Source organism: Eurosta solidaginis, chromosome 3 (assembly GCF_040869045.1).
Source record: "Eurosta solidaginis isolate ZX-2024a chromosome 3, ASM4086904v1, whole genome shotgun sequence".
NCBI classification, from domain to species: domain Eukaryota; kingdom Metazoa; phylum Arthropoda; class Insecta; order Diptera; family Tephritidae; genus Eurosta; species Eurosta solidaginis.
The window spans coordinates 192953020-192974393 of record NC_090321.1 but is presented as its reverse complement, the minus strand read 5'-3'; the positions used below and the strand labels follow the sequence as shown (position 1 = coordinate 192974393).

The 21374-nt window shown below is 39.6% G+C and overlaps 2 protein-coding genes and 1 pseudogene across 2 annotated transcripts; 1 reads left to right on the top strand and 2 right to left on the bottom strand.

The window, feature by feature from the left end:
- Window positions 1-1303: 1303 nt before the first annotated feature.
- RagC-D (Ras-related GTP binding C/D) lies at window positions 1304-6203 on the bottom strand. The gene is made up of 5 exons (XM_067774381.1): window positions 5935-6203; window positions 5405-5869; window positions 2320-2538; window positions 2116-2258; window positions 1304-2047 (listed from the first exon to the last, which is right to left on the bottom strand). The coding sequence occupies exons 1-5, from the start codon at window positions 5935-5937 to the stop codon at window positions 1738-1740; spliced, it is 1140 nt and encodes a 379-aa protein (XP_067630482.1). The 5' UTR covers window positions 5938-6203; the 3' UTR covers window positions 1304-1737.
- On the bottom strand, window positions 2545-5387 carry LOC137243560 (uncharacterized; annotated as a pseudogene).
- A 3104-nt stretch (window positions 6204-9307) lies between the features above and the next one.
- mRpS17 (mitochondrial ribosomal protein S17) lies at window positions 9308-10022 on the top strand. The gene is made up of 2 exons (XM_067774382.1): window positions 9308-9520; window positions 9585-10022. Exons 1-2 carry the CDS (start codon window positions 9413-9415, stop codon window positions 9942-9944), a joined length of 468 nt encoding a protein of 155 aa, XP_067630483.1. The 5' UTR covers window positions 9308-9412; the 3' UTR covers window positions 9945-10022.
- Window positions 10023-21374: the final 11352 nt, after the last annotated feature.

Sequence of the window (21374 nt, the reverse complement as noted above, 5' to 3'; positions counted from 1 at the left end):
AAATTCACTTCTATATTCTTATAGTTGTCCATTTTGCTTCACTACCATTTGCATGTCTTTTAATATGTCATCTACATTAAGTACATACTGTACACAGTTAGTACACATAAATCTTAGCATTTCACATTCTTGCAGTTTATTAATGCTGTATTTGTCCAACCCAGAACATTTGGTCAGGTGGTAATATTTACCACACCCCTTCACATCGTATATTGGCCACTTCTCCACGTATCGAACTTTTACACTTGTCGCACTTTTTTTCCATTTTGGTTTAAGTAACTTGCACACATATACATATATGCATGTAGCCACTAATGCAAGTGTATGCGTATGTGTTATTTATATTAAAAATTGATTAATTTAGACTTTATTTTATTTAGTGTCACAAATAACTTCCAAATTAGTTTCCTGAGTCTCTATCCCTTACATTAGAGCAAAATTAAACACGACCGTTCGTTTTCGCGCCACTCAACACAATTAAATGAATTGTAAGCTAATCTGGCATAATTTTGTATATGTTGCCTCAGTAGGAAAAGGAACCAGACAAGCTTACGGTTCGACTAGCCCTGCAGGTACTCACCTTGAATCAGTCAACGATGACGAAGGCGAAGGTGGGAAATATCATTTGAATATAGAAGCTCAACAACAATTTTGGATAGATTTCATTAAACTGTACGAGGCGAATGCAGTGTTATGGAAATATGGCAGTGATGGATATAAAGACCGTAAATTAAAGGAGTTGGCGTACTATGAACTTGTAGAAAAAATGCGTGAAATGGAACCAAATGATGACATGGATATGGTAAAGAGAAAAATCAACAGTTTACGGTCGATTTATAGAAGGATTTTATTAAAACGAGACACGCAATAGATTTGGCGAAGAAGCTGACTATAGTTGGGTGTATTTTGAACATTTTGCCTTCTTGCACGCAAACAAAAACGAGGATAATAGGTTTATATATATTGAAAGCGATTGTGATGATGACAATGAAAATATTCCAACAATACAAAATCTACCAACGAAAAACAATTCACAATGATCATATGGATCGACAACGCCCGAAATCAGCCCCAAACGTGTGTGTTCTGAACCTCAGAATACAGTTTACACGAAGCTGCAAAAATTAAATGACGCAGCTGATGTTGAGGGCATTGGCTGGGAGTATCAATATAGACATTTGAGCGCGTCACAAAAACTGGTTGCTGTAAAAGCGATTGATGGTATTATTTGAAGCACGTCTAGGGACACTGCATCGTAATTTAGTAGAAATTTATAAAGAATAATAGGTATGAAAATTAGAAATACATTATCAGTATCATTTTTTCCTAATGGATATATTTATGCGTATATGTAGTAAGCTGATATCAAAATGTCAATGATCAAAATAATAACTTAACAATAATCAAAGAAATAACTTGTTAAATGTAAGTGTCTTTTGCAGGAATAAACGCACAAATGCAGTTTGTATATATAACTTAAAATAGAAATATAGAAATAAAATAAAGGCACATTGAATTATATAAAACGGTACATTTAATAGGGATTAAACTAAAGAAAGCCCTAAGTAGTTAAACATGTAACAAAAACGGCCTATACTTCAAATTGTTTCGCCTAATATAAGTATAAGAATTATATATACACTATATATTTTCCTGTCACTGCGTTGATAGTTAAACTGCAATCACAAGCATCCATTTTTCATTTTTTAAATTAACTTATACTCTAGTTACTTAAAACTAATTTATATGATTCTCATTGACACGCGCCACAAGTTCATCCTCATCTTCCTCAACGCCATCCTCGGCTTCAATTTGTTCGTCCAATGTTTCGAGCTTTTGACTTTTCATACGTAGCTCGAATACCTCACTGATAGCATTTCGGAAGCACAAAAAATTATAATCAATTACACCTTGTCGGTTGAAATTTTCTTCACGCAAGATGCATACCAAGGCCAAAAATTTATTTACTTCACGCAAATATAAAATTGTATTGTTATTTAGCTTGATGAGACTAGAACTTTCGTGATCGAATGCTGTTTCTTCGGAACTGCAAGAATTTAAAACAAATAATTTGTCCATATATTAATAACTATATCCTTGTACAAACATACAAACCTATAAATACTAGACAGATCAATAACCACATCAATCATATCACAACAGAGTTCATAGCCTTGCATATCCACTGGCGAGCAATCGGTTGCTATGTAGATCTTTGAAACTACATCAAAAAGGAACGCTTTTTCGATACCAGAATGCTGTGGAAGTATATACGAAATGTAGTAAATCGTGGAGAGTAATTAAGTTCTATATTATTACCGATATAAAAATATTGAGTAGATTTTCTAGTGTAGGCAATTGCGGTATCAATTTTTGCACTACTTTGGAGAATGCCTCGAATATTGAATGATCGTAAATCGAAGTTAAATGGAAACTTAGATGTATCTGATTAAGGCCGGCATCACTTAAGTCATCAGAAGCTCGTTGATGTATGTCTCGCTGCGATTCCATTTTAGAGTCGTCGCTTATACCATCAACCTATTTGGACAAATTAACGTTAAAAGATTTATAACCAAATGGGAATATATGGGCTATTGTTCTTTTAACCGTAAAAACACTCCCCTGAAATCAAAGAGAGTTCGGAACGCACCTCCGATTCTGTGGATTTTACTTGTTTCTACAACACGCACGCCTTATCCCTGGTGTATTCTAGACCCTTGAACCGCTGGAGTAACGGTAGAAACTGCCTGTTAGCATAAATAGTCTTCTAAATGTTTTCGATTTTAATTAAGAGGTCTTCGGACACTGTCATGGGAATGGTAAAGTGTTTTCGCGGTAAGGCTACTGATATTATAACAATTCAATTTGATCATTGGCAAATATAATATTTACACTAATAAAGTGTATTTAGTAACATAATAAAATTCTTTAAATCTTAAACAGTACATACATATTGTGACGAATATTAGCAACACTAAGTCACTTGTATGAACATAAACAAATCAATCATTATGTATACACATATGTACATACAAGCAGCGGAGAGATACTCATAAAAGTGTGCAATCATCAGCAAAGTAGTTCTCACATATACACGCGCATATGGCTATGCGAGAGGCTATAAACGTGCATCTGTAGTTTATAGCTAGTAAGTTTATAGCTGGTAACTAAGTAGAAAATTCTAGCAGAAGTATGCGAACGAGACAGCAGAGAGTATAAAAGGAGCGAAAGCTGAGTAAGCAGTAATCAGTTTGATTTAAGCACGCTATTGGTTGCTAAGTATAAGTGTTATTGTGAAGTATTTTCAAAGTAGTCTAATAAAGACCATTTTGCACTACTGAATATTGGAGTTATTTATTCAACAATTTAGCGATACGAACGTTAGTAGAAGGTATAAAATAAGCGGAGTTTCACTAAGTTCGTTACAATATGTTTGTAAGTGCGCGTTTGTTATTTTGGTAGCATAAAGTCTTATATATTATTTTACAATTATGCATTATAAATGAATATTTTCTTTTACATTTTAACTAAATACATTTCTATTCAGTTCGATTTTTAATATGGTAATTATCTACAAACAAGCTTCATCCACAACGCCTAATTTCTGTCCACGAAATTGCTGTAATTCCGCTTTTAACAACTCATTCTCTTCGTTCAAACGCAAAAAATTATGAACAAAAGGATCAGTTTGTAACAAATAGCTTAACGCATCACGTATATCTTCTGTAGTATTCATTTGTCTAGCTCATATATCGGCCGTTTGTGTAAAAATTTGCCATTTATTATGTTCAGCATTAAATTTTATTTCCGATTCAAGCTGTTGAAAACGTTTGCTCATTTCTGTGCGTAAATCCGAAAGCTGTTGTGCGAATTCAGCTGTTGGTAATGTATTCAAATTAGAATTATCAGCAGCTTCTTCGGTTGCAGTTGTTGTTGTTGCAGTGTTCGTAGGCGGTGTGCAATGCGGATTGCTGTTGCAAGCAATTGAAGGCGTACGCAGTTGCGCAGCTGAATTAGCTTCATTCATCTTATTGTTGTAAGGTTCTCTTTATCACTATCGCCATTATTACTTTGTTGTGCTGCTGAATGTGCAATTTCTTCTTCATCAATTTGTTTCAAATTTGTAATCGATCGCGTAACGGTATCGTTGGTATTACGGGAATATACGCTGTTTTCCCTCTTCGCCGCTTCTGCCACGTCGTGTGTTTACATATTCAAAACTTAAATTCAGCTTGCAATCTGTTGAATTATCAGTGGATGTTGCACTTGTCGTCCTACTCAAATTTACCTTTGATACATTTGTTTGACTTTGTTCGTGACTATCTCCCAGCGTATTCCAATCGAAGCTATCGCGTCGCATTGTAAAACGTGCAGATATTCGATCTAATTTTTTTGTTTGAAAATCTAAAAAATCACAGAATGAGTCACGCGGTCGTGTGACTGCAGATTTTTGTTGTACACCTTCACCTAACATATCTGATGTATTATCTGTATTATTAGCTGTTATATTGCCTAAACTTGTGGTCCTCTGGCAATGGCACAAAGCAAATCGTGTTATAGAACAATCATGCACTTTTTTTGTAGCTAACGGTTTTTTAATGCTACGCATATCGTAGGAAATTAATTCTCCTTTTAAATTTCCCACACATAAGTATGTACAGTAAGTACTCATAACTGCTGTTGATAGTGGATGAGGATGTGTCAATTTGTTTTGTGCCGTTCTACGACGTGTATCAAACACATTAACAATGCAATCATAACCAACGCTTATTAGCGTATCAGGCGTTGCCGCAGACATGCATAGATCGCGGCATGGTGAAGCATGTGCATCATTTAAATTAAATATTTTACGTTTTGTTTGTAAATCATAAACGCTAACAGCAATCTTAAACGATGCTATCGATAGCTGAAAACGTTTAGCGGGATGAAAGCGTGCCAATGTGGAGTTTCCATCAATATTGACACTTTCAACTTTTATTTAAGTTTTAGTACCATAAACATTGATTTGTCCACTTTCAAAAACGGATGCAATATACTCATCTGTGCCATTATAATCCAAAAAGAATACGCCATTACGATTATTTTCTGTTTTAAAACGATGAATGAATTAAGTATTCTTATAATTGTATAACGTTACTTCACCATTTACACCACCAAATGCCATTTCCTCCAGTGATTGCTTGGCGCAAGCAAGATGTATATGTAACGTTTTGAATGCATGTTCATATGCCACGTTTTTGCTAAAATAATTTTATTTTCAACTGATAACGCTTAGCAATGTACTGGCAACACCCTTCACATGTACTAAAAAATATGTATATTATGCACACCCCAACCAATCACATAATTTTATATACCTAAATATTTATAAATACACATACGCACATGCAAAATTCCATCTTACCTTATGTATAAAGACTTCAAATTTGATGCGCGGATTAACTTTATATGCTTTGATAACAGTGTTTTTAAACTTTGTCAATGCTTCGTTGTAATCATCTTTGGCATCGATAACAAATACTAAAGCACCACAACCACCAAATATCATATCTGAATCAAATGTGGGGTCTATGAAATCTATTTGTCCAGGAAAGTCCCATATTTGAAACTGAACGAAACTGGAATTGTTTATATCATCTTTTACGATTTTGCTTGTTGATTCAAGAAATAGAGTTTCATTTGGTGACATTTTGTGGAAGACAACCTTTTGTATGGAACTCTTGCCCGACCGCCGCAAACCCATCAACAGAATACGTGGTTTCGATTCACCGCCTTCCATGCCAGGTGTATCTAAACTATCCTGATGAAAAGGTCCATAACCAAAGTCTTTTGGGAATGTATCCACATGGTAATCGTCGTCTTCGTAGCTCTTCAAAAAATTATAAATTACAGTGTTCATTTATGGCTTCTAGAAGATATGTGTCCTTTTCTCACCATGACTCTGTATGTATATATTTTTGTTGGCGCTCACAACGCTTTATTGCTTTTTGTTCATCCAGTTGCTTGAATATTTTTGCGCTTAACTGCTGTTACTTTTTGGCGTATATTTAGTTTTTGTACAAGCTCTTATTTTTTTTGCTTTCCCAAATGTTCACTATGCCAAATCTTTTCCATAAAAATACTACGATTAAATTGTTAAAAACAGCTGACCAGACTTTGATTTTTAAATGACATCTGAAATGATAATAATGCAACAAACTTCAAAGATGAATGATACGATAAATACATAATTCTGATAACGATGCTTCAACTCCGAAAATTGAGATATCGGAAATTATTCTTTGTAGGAACTTAATAATTAGACCACGTTTACACATGTACTTATCTACAATAAATCTCCAATAGATAATCTTCTTGTTAACAAATAATAGCCGTGTTTTTTTATACGTGTATACGTTTCGTTTGCGCGTGAAAAAAAACGCCTATCCTCGCTTAGATAATCCTTAGGAGACCCATCTAGCGGCTGTGGTTAAACAACAAGTTACCGCAACAGGGTGTACCGAAAAGCGGAGACACAATGCTCTGATGGCCATAGGGTATAACATATAACTGAATCAGTTGCGATGAATTGTGGACACACATAGAATACATAGAATTGGTGTAGAGGGTGAAACAAAGACACATATTTCAGTTACATCTGAGTATAATGCGTATTGAAATTTAGTAGGACAAAATTTATGCGCACCAATTTCAGATGTGTATTTAAAGTTTGTCGCTTAGCAGTCCATATAAAGTTTAAGCGTAAACGGATATACGCGTGTTAAAAAACACGGCTAATTCATTCCTGTGAATTAGATTATAATCTGTAAAAATTTCATGTTACTCTTTTAGACCTAATTTACATATAACGAGACTATCTCTATTTACGTACTTAACTCCTAATCGTTAATTATTTAATTAGATTTGCCATACAAACTTTTCTCCTCGATAATCGGTAATAATGAATTAATTTTAGAGGTGTGTATTTTATCCAAAGAAAAAAATTGACAAAATAATCTAGTTTCCAGGAATGGAACATATGCAGTCGTGATCTTATTTCGTGCTTCCAATTAAAGATTACACTCTAGAGGTGGTAGATGTTCTCTGAAAAACAAAAATCTAAAAATTGTTCATAATTACCCACAGATCACCTACCCAGATTGCGCATTCACGAGTTCAAAATTGCTTCGTTCTGCGCATCTACGTCACAGTTGACTGCTTGAGCGAATCAAAGAAAGAAAAAGAACAAGAGCTAAATCAAAATGACGTAAGAAATGCCCACAAAAAACAGATGTTCTAATGTTTACATGCGCAATGCGCAATTTTCTTGTGTGATTTCTGATAATTACCGATTATCGAAGGGAAAACTTCAGGGCCGGATTAACAAGTAGGCAGAATTGGCAGTTGCCTGGGCCCCTGATTTTAGAAATGAAAAAGACTTCTAAAATTGTAAAATTCAAGAAAGTGAAATAAATATAATCAGAACTAAAAATAATGTTTACTCAAATAAATAAAACTCAATTGGCCGCATTCAAAAGGCGACGCCCGACGAACTAGACAAGGTTCCTAAAAAGAACATTTCCGACTCATTTGACAAATTGTATTAGCGTGCACAGAAGTGTATCGAAGTGAAAGGAAAGTATATTGAATAATAACAAAGAATTATCTCAAAATGTACTCTGGTGGTTTTTATTTTGAAAAATTTTAGTTATTTTTGGAACAGAGGGTGTAGAAGCCTTCAAATCTATTTTGACTGCTATGCGTTCAGTGAGTAAATCATTGCAAAGTGAAAAAGCAGATTTGCAAACGTGTGCTTTTTTGTACGGGTCGTTAGAAGAGTTTAGTTTCATTTCGTGAAAAGTTCAATGATTCCGAGGAAAAACAAAACAATTATTACCTGTTGTAGGTTAAAAAGAAATCGTAAAACGTTCTCGTCATAGAAAAAAACAACATAATGACGGAAATGCTACAGAAGTAGAATTTTTCCCCTCGCGATGATTTTAGGACAAAAGGTTTCCTCGAAATCATCGACAGTCTTCACAGGGAAATCAAACGACGTGCGAAAGTATATATCGAAGTTTCAAAGAGATTTTCATTTCTTATCAACTTTTCTCTAAGTGATGGAGACCTCCACGAAGCTATAAATAACTTAGTTGTTTTTTATTCTAGAGATTTGGAAGAATTTTTCCTTGAAATGATGCAAATCCAAAGTTACGTGAACTCCAGATACACTGATGCACAAAAAATCTTAGTCATTTGTATAAGATTCTAATGGAAGATCAATTAGCAGATATATTTCCTAACAAAGAAATAGCTCTTAGGATTTTTTTTAACACTAATGATCACAAATTGTTCTGCCGAACGATCCTTCTCGCAATTACAAAGAATCAAAGCTGCTGAAAGAGCTACAACGCGACAAGAGCGACTCGAGATGTTAGGTATACATACTTTGCATTGAGTCAGATTTATTGAACAAAATCGATTTTGATGATATAACTGATGAATTTGCCGAAAACAGATGTAGAAAACGACATATTTAAAATGTAGATAGTAATTTTATTGATATAATTACATTGGGAAAATTTAATTTTTATGAAAGAAATATTGTATTTTTTAATCGAAAAAAGTAGGGAACGGACGTGAAAAAAGGGCCCCAATTGATGGTTGCCTCGGGCCCCGTCAGGGTTTAATCTAGCCCTGGAAAACTTTATATAAAAAATTTAGTTATTTAATTAGCGATTAGGAGTAAAGTACGAAAATGAATATAATCTTACTTGTAAAATACGTGTAGGATTAATTGGTTTTATTTATCTGCCAAAAGATTCTCCTACACATCGTGTTTGTATGAAGTAAACTTAAGTAAGGCACGGGGCGGAGCATATAGCGAGATTATCTTCATTATCGTACTTAACTCCTAACCGTTAGTTAAATAACTAGATTTTCCGTTTAAGTTGGATAATCGGTAATTATGAAACAGGGTACAATCTCTGGGTCACGTTTCTTTTTTTTTTGTGCTTCGAATTAGAGATTACACTCAAGAGGTGGTATTTTTTCTATAAAAAAATGGGCATCTCTAAAATTCGTTCATATGTTAACTAGGTCTTAGACCTAGGTCCAAGGAATGTAAACATTTGACAGATAATTATCTAACTCCTATGCATGGAACATATGTAATGCGTAGATTAACTTTTGAGGATTTATTCTAGATTGATATATGTAAATATGGTCTTATCTTTCATGAACCGTAAAATTTTTACCTTGTACTCGGCATCCCTGCATCAGTTGTTTTTATGTTGTTGTTGTTGTAGCAGTGACAGCTGCTTTAATTTGCTGCGTCCCTCTCACAGCTGTTTTTATCTTTCACAATTACAATTTAGCGTTTTACTAAACTTCGTTCACTCAACATAAATCGTCATTTTAACAGTTTGAATAAATGGCTACGCGTGCTGCAATCTTACTAGGACAATGTATGCCTTGCATTAAGAAAAATGCAACAAAAATTGGTATACGGCGCATGGACTTCGACAAGAACTTAAACATGGTGAGTAAATAAATCAAATTATCAAAACACTTTACGTACTTATGTGTTCCATTTTGTTGTGTAGTATTTCGACAAGTATGAGTTCCTCTTTGCACATGACCCCGAAAAAGTGTGCAAGACGGGCGACATCGTCCTGATAAGCGAATTGCCTCAGCGTCTGACCCGTCTCATAACACATAAAGTAGAGAAAGTTGTTTATCCATTGGGTGACATAACAGACCCTCTAACCGGTAAAAAGGTTGTCGTAGGTAAATACCGTGATGACATTGAGGAAGCGAACATTTTATATGGTAAATCGGAAAAATCTTTCGATTATGATTCGGCACCACCGCGTGGTCGGCTTGAGGGCACCAGAGATTTTACGCATGGCGAGACCTATATAAAATACCACGATGATGGCAAAGACCAACCGTTTGCTGTCTAATTTTAAGTTTTGTTTCTGGGTTTAGTTAAATATTACATATAAATCAAAAATAAAGCTAAGTTAAAAATATTTAAAAAATTTTAATTTTAAGATAGTGGCTTTTGGCCATAAATTCCAACATATTGACTTTGCCGCGGCATGATCATTCATACTACCAAGCGCATGCACTAAAAGATATACCAACGTACATACTTAGCAGAGGAAGTGTGTGCAGTAACAATAAAAAGTTTAATCTCGAGAAGCTGCACACGAAAGAAACAGCTGATGGTTACTCCCCTCGGCTCAAAACTGCTCACTAAAACCAATCCTTGTATAAATATGTAACAGCAGTAAGAGCACGTTACTTTCTACGTACCTTCATAGGTTGTACTGGCCAGTCAATAAAGACGTCACATAGCCTAAATGTGTCCATAAGGGACAACAATTTCTTGCAGGGAACGCAAAAAAGAAACGGGACCATTAGGATTGTCTGCTAACTGAATTTCAGTCCCCAGCGGGTTAGGGGGCTTAGAATATACCCGCGGTAGGTATGCCTGTCGTAAGGGGCGACTAAAATCCCAAATTGATTCAAGGGGTTTTGTAGCGCAACCCTCTCAAGGGGTTGCCAGCGCAATATATAGCTTCACCAACCCAATTGTCAATCTCACCTATCCGTGGCGAATCCTGCTTCATTAACAGCCGAGGCTCTGGCGAACCGATGGAACTAGGGGGTGGGGAGGGCGCTATGGCCAAGAAGGTTTAATGTGGTCATATAAATCGTTCCCGAGATGGTCGGGCTAGTACCATAATGGTGCTTTGTTACCGGAACGTACCGGATCTATATCCGGCAAAGGACCATCAACATCGATAACACACCCCAAAGCCTTCGGGGAGTGTCTTTATCGTTAATACAACAACAGCTAGCGACAGTGTCGTTCTGGATACTGTAACAGGTTAAACTCTTACCTATCCAGAATCAACCCCGACATACAAAATGTATGCCCCGCTTGCAATGTGTCCCCACATGACACCAACCATCTCTTTAATTGTAATGTGGAACCAACACCTCTAACAACCCTTTCCTTATGGTCCACCCCTGTTGAAACGGCAATTTTCCTTGGACTCCCGTTAGAGGATATTGATGACAATTTGTGATCGGTCGCGGCTATTAGGTGGGACGAAGCATTGCTACACCAACAACAACAACAGTGTCGCGCGTATCCCTGAAGAGGTTGCTTACTTCAACTGTGAGTTTAGGATATGTGTCTTTCAGAACGGGGTTTACCGGGCATTTATTGGAATAGTAATTTGTCGACTTTTTGTGGATGTCTCCGAGGGCCTTTTTTTTTGTTTTTTTTTTTTTTTCTCGGCCGTTGTGGCAGCGCACTGCCCTCAAGTGGCCCGATGAAACCAGGCTAATCCTGTTTTTTTTTTTTTATTCATACATACAATTTTTTTTATTTTTTTTTATTTTTTTTATTTTTATGTGTTATTTATAATTTTTTTGTTACCGAGTCTTTGAGAGGCAGTGGCTTCTTAAGCGCCGAGATCTAAAACCGCTCAGCTACAGAGAAACTCATCAGCTGAGAAATATAGATTCACAAAGTACAATAGACTAAAAGTATAAATATTGTAACGAATTTACTTGCAAATCCTTTTATTTGCAACCCTCTGCTAAGTTCGTATCGCTAAACTGTTGAATAAATAACTCCAATATAGAATAATGGAAAAATGACCTTTATTAAAATACTTCACAATAACACTTATACTTTGCTTAACAACCAAAGTGATTGATAGCTCAAATGAAACTCTACTATTCAAAATAATACTGCTATAGCTCGCTAGATAGCGCTTAATCGAAGTGCTTGACGGTTCAAATCAAACTGAATTACTTCTTACTCGCCTGCCCCGCTTTTATAGTTTACGCTGCATACTTCTAGGCTCTTCGATTTCCAGAACTTACTAGTTAGTTTCGGCTACAAAACCGCCAGCCACAACTACGTGCACAAATTATTGCTCTCTCTTGTGACAACTCAGATAAGATATATGCATGTGTTTGTGCATTGCCGCTCCGTTGCTCGTATATGTACATATGTGTAGACGCAATTATTTATTCGTTTATGTAGATATATAATGATTGAATTATTGATGTGAATGTTTGTAGTTTACAGTCTCTCGCGCGCACATAGGCGTATAAGTAAATGCATCTGTGTGTGACATCTCTCAGCTGCCTTATATATGTGTATACATGATTTGATTAATGACGTAAATATCGCTTAGCATGGCCTTAGTGATGGTATAGCTTAGTGATGCTAATATCCGTGACAATATAATTTTTTAATTATTAAGAGAAGATAGAACCGTCTTTTTTATGGCAAAGAGCGAGTCCGAAACATCAATTATTCTCGAGTGAGAGTTATAATCTTCACACAAACATAGAAAAGGTTCGTGTAGTTGGAAATTGTTTCTGCATTGTTTAAGAATTATAGGTTTATAATGCCTTGAAACTCGGCATGGAACATTCAAGTTTACTTCGTTCAAAAGAAATGGGCTTGAAATCGATCCATTTAAAAGTCTAGCCATAAATAGTACACCTAGCATTTCTCTACGACTTGCAAGTGTAGGAAGATTTATTAGTTTTAATCGATTAGTGTAAGGAGGAAGATTATACGGAGAGTCCCATTGAAGATTTCTCAAGGAGAAAGTAAAAACTGTTTTTGAATTGATTCTAGTCTATCCACATAAACTTGATAACGCGGATTCCAAATTATCGATCCATATTCTAATATCGGCCTCACCAATGATGTAAAAAGGGTTTTTGTAACGTAATGATTACTACACTCTTTTGCTCATCTTTTCACAAATGCTAAAACTCCTCTCGCTTTATTGACTGTGGCATTAATATGAGGGTTGAAACTAAGTTTGCAACTCATTGTAACTCCCAAGTCGACAAAAACATGTTCTTCTTTTTTCATACAGATGACTTCTTGAGTGCCGAATTTGTTCATAGTGCTTACGGAGATGAACTCTTAAGCTCCTGGCAGGCGAGACATAATCAATCAGATGTCTGTTGGGATGCCCAGGTTTCTGGGTATTCAGCAGAAACTTTTTTCCGCGTTTGATTTATCTCCGTTATGGGGAGCATTCCCGCCTCACTGTGTAGATGATGTTCTAGAGACATAGGAAGACATCCCGTGGCAGTTCTGAACGCGGTGTTTTGACAGGCCTGCAGTTTAGGTATAATTGCGACTGTAAGCTCACGCTTCCCATGGCAGTCGGACTCGGGATTTTGCCCGACCAAGGACTGTCATTTCAGTGCAACCCCATTTAATTTGTTGCGTCCCTCCCACAAATTATCATCCTCGCAGCAGCTCCTTGCAGCGGGACTGCTCCATATTCTCTTGCTCCTGGAAGGTTTCTGCAGTTAAACTGTTATGGATTAAGTGGGAAGATCACGCAGCTAGTCGATTTCATGAAGCGGCACAACATCCGCATTGCTGCGATTCAAGAGACTAAACTCACAGCAAGATCTGCTCTGCAGACCTGTTCTGGGTATAATGTCCACAGAAAAGATCGCGAGAGTGGAAATGGAGGCGGCCTCGCGTTTATCATACACCACTCTGTGCAATATCATATATTTGATCCCGACATCGGCCGCAGGGACAGTGTTTTAGAACGTCAGGACTTATCTGTCCAGTCAGGCGATGCAAACCTAGAAATCATCAACATCTACATCCCTCCTGCCACCTGTTGCCCCAGTGGATACCGCCCTAATATCAGCGCCTTACTCACTGGCCACAATCGCATTATTTTAGGCGATTTCAATGCCCATCACGATCTATGGCATTAAAACTTGCGGGCGGACAGCAGGGGTGAGATGTTGGCGGATCAAATAGAAGAAACGACGTTCTGCACAATAAACGGAGACGCCCCCACACGTATGGTAGGAAGCTGTCACAGTTCGCCGGATATATCAATCGTGAGCGCAGAACTCGTAAACTGCATCAACTGGCAGCCGATGGTAACATTGGCATCCGACCACCTGCCTATACTTATTTTGCTCGAGAGTACCGCCGACTTAATCGTCACAGAAAAACGCACTTTCATAAACTTTAAAAAAGGAAAGTGGGACGAATACAAAACCTTTACAGACAACCGCTTTGCTGCCCTCCCTGTCCCGACTGATGCCCGCCAAGGGAGCGTGCTTTCCGCAAGGTCATTGAATACGCCTCGGCTCGCTTCATTCCCGCCGGTAGAATTTCCGAAATTCGGCCCCACTTTCCGGCGGAGGCCGCCAATTTAGCGAAAGAACGTGACCTTATAAGACAGCTCGATTCCGCCGACCCCCAAATAAGGGATATAAACCAACGCATCAGATTGCTTGTGGATGAACACAAGCGGGCGAAATGGGAGGAGCATCTAAGCGGTTGTAACCTCTCTGCCGGTGTAGGTAAACTTTGGTCCACCGTAAAGTCCCTATCGAATCCGTCTAGGCACAATGACAAAGTTTCCATCGCCTTTGGCGATAAAGTGCTGTCGGATGCGGAAAAATGCGCGAGCGCTTTCTGCCGGCAATATATAATGCATTCTACGGTCGACAAAGATAGACGGAGGGCCAACAGACACGCACATAAACATAAATTCAGCGCGTCACCAATTACCATCACCGCCAGAGAGGTTGAAAATGCCATCGGTCTAAAGCAGTGGACCTAGACGGCATAGCCATGCCGATGCTTGAAAGCCTAGGAAAAGAGGGTTTCAATCATTTAGCACATGTCTTCAACCTGTCTTTTTCCACCTTTGTCATACCCGAAAAATGGAAAATGGCCAAGGTGGTCCCGCTACTAAAGCCTGGAAAACCAGCTAACAAAGGAGAGTCATATCGCCCGATATCTCTCCTATCGCCAGTAGCCAAGACGCTTGAAGTCATTCTGCTCCCCTATTTCAAATCAAATTTGCAACTAGCCTGTCATCAGCATAGCTTTAGAAAACTACATAGCACAACCACCGCGCTAAATGCCATTAGCACCCAGATAAATTTCGGTTTAACTCAAAACCCCCACCATAGAACAGCACTCGTTGCGCTAGACCTATCAAAAGCTTTTGATACGGTTTTGTATATGTATATTTACTCAGTTTATTTAATATGAGCGAATATGAACATTTCAATATATATTGTGTTGAGTTAATGCTAAAGAATAAAAAAAGAACAAAAAAGAATAAGCAAAAACAGAGTTGCCAAAATGATAGTAAATTAATTCAGTGTGTGGCGTTACCACTTCGTTTCATACATAACATTTTTCCTTCCTCTGCAGGAGTTAAGGTGAGAATGGAACTCTCGGTTTCCTTTGTCTGGTCGACCGCCGAGGGGTTGCTGGCGTCTCGCTTAGTTCCGGTTCTCTTTCCGGTGTCGCCTGTCGTGCTGGTGTTGAATGCGATGGCGGTGTATCGTCCTGTATTATTGTAGTGTTGGGAGTAGAGAACCCTTCCAAATCTTTTTCTGATCCCAATGATATATTTTGTGGTGATTCTATGGGTGCTTCGACTTCTTCGTGGTTTTCTACTATACCCGACGCAGCTGTGCCGTTCTCTTTAGCTGCAACCCTCGTTTCATGATGATTCACTTCCGGTGTTGCTTTATCGGGCCCCGCGTGTGACTTCCGTATTTGGTCTACATGTCTTTTTATCATTTTCCCATTGAATTGTATTTGATAGTGAAGATCCCCTAGACGGGCGTGTATTGTTCCTTTGAGCTACTTAGCAATTCGCGGGTTACCCGACAGGAAGTATACGTTTTGATTTACCTTGAACTCTTTTCCCTTTTTCTTGAGATGCATGTATTGTTTTTCCTCTACTTTCCTCGAGATTTTCTCTGGTCGAATCAAGTCCAATCGTGTTCGTAGCTGCCGCCCCATAAACAATAGTACTGGCGAGGTGCCTGTTGTCGAATGTGGTGCATTTTTGTACTGTCTCAAGAATTCGTTTATGTTTTCCTGCAAAGAACTATTCGTGGTACCCATTGCTTTCAATGCGTTCTTGACCGTCTGTACGCTTCGCTCTGCTTGTCCATTAGTTGCCGGGTGATACGGTGCTGAGTATTTGTGATATTTAACACCGACTGTAGTCAGGAAGTTGTTAAATTCCGCGGACGTGAAATTTGTTCCATTATCAGATACAACCGTTTGAGGAACGCCATAAGCCGCAAATACGTCGTCCAGCAAAGTAATTGTCGCGGCCGCCGTAATTGATTTAGTGATTTTCACCTCTAACCACTTGCTATACGCATCCGAGATTATCAGTAGCATTGCTCCTTCGAACGGCCCCGCATAGTCAATATGAATGCGTTCCCACGGTCCCTTGGGATATTCCCAATGATGATCGCCACTTTTCCCGGGTTTGTTTGCCTGTTTTGCACATGATTCGCATTTGTTCGCCATGTTATCGATATCATTGTCAATGCCCCGCCAGTATATGAATTAGCGGGCGATTCCTTTCATCTTGACAATCCCTAGGTGTGATGTGTGTAAATTGTCAAGCAGTTTGGCTCTGTACTTTGGTGGAATGACGACGCGATGCTCGAATATCAAACATCCTGACGATAGCTTGTAACTCACTTCTGGGGACTTGTATCCTGTTCTCTTCAAGCATTGACCTGTTTCCAGCAGTTTAATTATTTTACCCAGTCGCTCGTCTTTTCTGGATTCGTTTGCAATTTTGTCGGATCTTAATGGTAATTGGTTGATTTGGCGAATCACAAAGTTGTCGAACTCGTCGTATTCGTCTGGATTATCCGTATATGCCTGCCGCACATGTCCCACCTGTAATGGTTGTTGTCGTAGAGGGTGGGCCCGTGAAAGATAGTCGGCGTTAGCGTTTGCCTTTCAATTTTTATACACCACTTCGAAATCGAATCTACTCAGAAAGTCTGCGTAATTAGCCATTCTGCTAATGCAAAGTACTGGTAGAGACTTGTCTGGTTGTAAAATTTGTGACAACGGTTTATGATCTGTGATTAGCGTGATTGACGCGCGTACAAATATTTGAAACATTTCTGAACTGTCCATACTATTGCTAGTGCCTCTTTGTCCATCTGTCGGTATCGCTGTTCTGCAGTATTCAGTGTTCGACTTGCGTATGCAATGGGTCGTTCAGTTCCGTTCTCTAAGCGATGTGATAGTACCGCTCCCAACCCTGTTTGACTCGCGTCCGTCGCTATTAGAACCGGTAGTGCCGGGTTGTAGGGTATCAAGACTTGTGGAGAAACCAGCGCCTGTTTTAGATACTCAAAGGCTGAATTTGCCTCTTTGGACCAGTGAAATTTTTCGCTTTTCAGCATATCGCGCAATGGTCGCGCTCTCGTCGCCAGGTCTGGGATAAATGCACTATAGTAAGTAGCTTTTCCTAAAAACAGCTGTAGCTCCTCCACATTCGTTGGTTTGGGGCTATTCAGTACAGCCTCAATGTGTTTGTCAGATTTATGCACCCCCTGTGCGTCGACGCGATGGCCTAAAAACTCCACCGATGGAGTAGCAAAAACACACTTTGACTTATTTAAGCGTAGACCATTGCATTTGATGCGATTTAGCGTTTCGCCAAAACCCTCAGCAGCTCTTCAAAATTTTCCGCGAATACCAAGATGTCATCAAAGAAATTTAAAACGTTTGGCACTCCTTGCAGGAGCGTCTCCATTTTTCTTTGCCAAATAGCTGGAATATTTGCTGCCCCATATACCGCACGAGTCGGTCGTACTAGTCCGTGTGTAGCTGTGTTTAATGTCAAAACATGTGCGAAATCATCGTCGATCGTAAGGTGTGTATATGCGTCGGTTATATCCAAGTGACAAAATATCGCCGCTTTTTTCATTTTATTGAACAAGTCTTCCGCTTTAGGAATCGGATGTTCGTCAATAATCATTCTTGGATTAACCGTTGGCTTGTAATTGCCAGTGATGCGAATATCTTCATTTTTTTTCGCGACTACATGTGTTGCTGAAGCCCACTCCGAATGCTCTACTCTCACGTAAAAGCCAGACTGGATTTTGCTATTTCCTTGGCATACGCCTCTCTCAATGCCATTGGTATTTCGCGTGCTCGTGCGAACACTGGTGTGGCTCCTGCCTTCAGCTTCACTTTTGCAGGCGGCCCTCTCAACTTACCCGCTGTCGTGTCAAAGACTTCTTCGTAACTTGCAAGGAGATGTTGCAGCCGTTCTCGTTGATTTTCTGAAAATAGCTCCGAAAAGTTAATTTCACGTGCGAATTGTGAGATCCATTCTCTGCCGCAAAGTGTATCGAAATCTTCTTGGACAACATACAGATTCAGGCGCCGCTTAGTCCTCCCCATTGATGCGGTTACTACAACCCTACCCATGCAGTTCACTCTATGCCCCGTGTAGCTTGTAAATCGTCTATCTGTTTTTAATAATCTAAAATTCGGTTTTATAGTGCGAAGAGTTTTATAATTAATAATGGCGCATGGGGCACCCGTATCAAGCTCCATCTGTATATGCTTTCCATCGATATTTACGTGAAGCATTTTTCTGTCTACTGCTTTAATACATTAATGCTGTTCAGCTGCTGAACTGGTTCGAGCTCATCCTCTGAAATCTGGTCTAGTTTTGCCTTGCACACTTTTGCAATGTGGCCCAATTTTCCACACGAAAAACATTTGGAGCTACTGAATTTGCAGTCTTTTCTGCTGTGTTGGCCCCCACATCCGTAACAATTTGCGGATTTTTCTTTTGGCTTCTTGGTCAACTTTTCAGCATTTGCATTTCTTTTTGTTTTGACTGGTTCGTATCCCAGTTTAAACGTTGGTTCACTTGGTTGTTCCCACTCTGTACACTTCAGATCTGTTGTTGCACTTTGTGTTAGTTCGATTGTGTGCGCAATTTCGTATGCCTCAGTAAAATTGTTTGGTTTTTTACTTATAACCTCATTGCAAATATAGCGTGACTCCACGCCATACAGTAACTGCTCTGTTAACATCCTATCCAAAAAGTCGCCATATTCACAATATGCAGCGCCCTTTTTTAAACGAAGTGCGTACTCGGCAATCGATTCGCCTTTTTCTTGCTTACTTTGTCTAAATTTGATACTTTCAGCATACTTGTTCCGTGAGCCATCAAAATGGCGAATTAACACGGTTTTTATTTCATTGTATTTCAGCAAGTCAGTCGTCTTTGGACTAACAAGTATTTTTAATGCGGCGTTCAGCTCTGCCCCCATATGCACGAGTACGAATTTGTGTTGTTCCTCTTCTGGAACTTTGCTCAGCTGTAAGGCCCAATCTACGCGTGTGAAAAAATCCTGCACTGAGGATTTGTCTTCTGACTTGTATTCTGCAATACTAAACGGTGGCGGTTTGGTTGCTGCCCGCTGATTTGCATTTGCCCCAGCACTGTGGGACGCCCCCTCTACAGCCTCGCGAATTGACCCTGCCAATGCATCCATCACCCTCTTCAAATCTTCCGGTGTGAGGCTCATCTTTTTAATCCCACTTTTGACACCACTTTTGTATATGTATATTTACTCAGTTTATTTAATATGAGCGAATATGAACATTTCAATATAAATTGTGTTGAGTTAATGCTAAAGAATAAAAAAGAACAAAAAAGAATAAGCAAAAACAGAGTTGCCAAAATGATAGTAAATTAATTCAGTGTGTGGCGTTACCACTTCGTTTCATACATAACATACGGTCAACCATGGCACGTTACTGCAAGACCTGGAAGGGTCTACCCTTCCTCCATGTTTTAAAAGGTGGACCGCAAATTATCTGGGTGGCCGGCAGGCATCGGTGCAATTTAGAAACGCAATATCAAAACCAAGAAGAATTAAACAAGAGGTGCCACAGGGTGATGTCCTATTCCCAATTTTGTTTAACTTCTACATATCAAAGCTACCTTCGCCACCAGAAGGAGTTACTATTGTTTCCTACGGCGATGAGTGCACAATAATGGCCACAGGGCCAGGCCCACAGATCGATGACCTTTGCAACAAAATAAACGGCTACCTCCCTGATCTCTCCAAATTTTTCACCTCGCGAAACCTGACATCGCCGACAGATCATCGGCGACCTTATTTACAACATGGACATCCCAAATGTCGACCATTTTGGACATACACGTCACTAGCACTATGCTACCGACTGTCTTACACCCCAAAATCTTGGGTGTGACGTTTGATCCGGATCTACATTTTGGTGAACATGCAGCCGCAATTGTACCGAAAATCCAGAGCCGTAATAAAATCCTCAAATTTCTTGCTGGCAGTACATGGGGAAAAGATAAAGAAACGCTCATTACCACTTACAAAGCAACTGGCCAGCCGATTGCATGCTACGCGTCCCCTATATGGCCGCCAAGCCTAAAAACTACTCACTAGTAGAAGCTACAGGCCTGCCAAAATACTGCTCTCAGAACCGCCACGGGTTGTCTTCTTATGTCCCCAGACACCACCAACATAATGAAGCGAGAATACTCCCCATCAGGGAGAGATGTGATGCTAACCAAGCAGTTCCTGTTAAATACCCAGAAACCTGGGCATCCCAACAGACTTCTGATTGATGAGCCACACGGCCCAGGGGCTTAAGAAGTTACGTGGACGTCGGGTTTTGGGGGCAAGCCCAGAACAGCCTGTCCGATGCAACCATCCCTTACACGAGACACACTGAACAGAGTATGACCGTCCTAAAAAGATTCTTTTCCGGCAGATGCAGCAAAACCATTTCTCAGGACCAGGGTCAGGAGACGGACCCGGATTGGATTCGATACCTTCCCGGAGCAAGAGAATATGGAGCAGTCCCGCTGCAAGGAGCTGCTGGGAGGATGACAATTTGTGGGAGGGACGCAACAAATTAAATGGGGTTACACTGAGATGACAGTCCTTGGTCGGGAAAAATCCCGAGTCGCTCCGGTACATAGAACCGACTGCCTTGGGAAGCGCTGCTGCTCGCGCCCCGCGGCGCCAACAACTCAAACAGCTGCTACCACTTATAACTACTATCTTCGTAGTAGAGTCGGTAGCAATGCTGAGCATCAGCCCCTGCCCCGTTTTCTCCCCCTCCCCTCTTTTCCGGCAGCAATCGTGTAGGTCAGGGAAACAGACTCTTAGTCCCTAACCCCGTTTGCACCGTTTGCCAGCACAGAATATATATGTTTGCGACATCCGCCCAATGCAGCTCCTGCCTTGGGCGGTGCCACTTTCCTAGATGTTCTGGTCTCCGCGACGGCAACCCCCCGACAGATTTCGTTGCGCCATGTTGCCAGGTCGCAAACCCCAATCTACCAGGTACCCCAATGCTTGCCCAAGGACGCCCAGTCCCAGGGCCACAACAGAAGTTGCGTCCTGGCCTTCCTCCATCCAGGCGTAGTCACCCGTCACTTACTCCCAGAGTGGCGACGTCTCCCCCTATGCACTTCAGAATTCTGCAGTTAAACTGTAATGGATTA

Bases quoted from the DNA above. Each gene is read 5' to 3' on its own strand.
- RagC-D (XM_067774381.1), bottom strand. The intron at 2,539-5,404 runs GTAAGATGGAAT...TTGTCCAAATAG, and splicing joins TTGAAGTCTTTATACATAAG to GTTGATGGTATAAGCGACGA. The intron at 2,259-2,319 runs GTAATAATATAG...ATACTTCCACAG, and splicing joins TACTCAATATTTTTATATCG to CATTCTGGTATCGAAAAAGC.
- mRpS17 (XM_067774382.1), top strand. From the start codon at position 9,413: ATGGCTACGCGTGCTGCAATCTTACTAGGACAATGTATGCCTTGCATT. The intron at 9,521-9,584 runs GTGAGTAAATAA...TTTGTTGTGTAG, and splicing joins TCGACAAGAACTTAAACATG to TATTTCGACAAGTATGAGTT.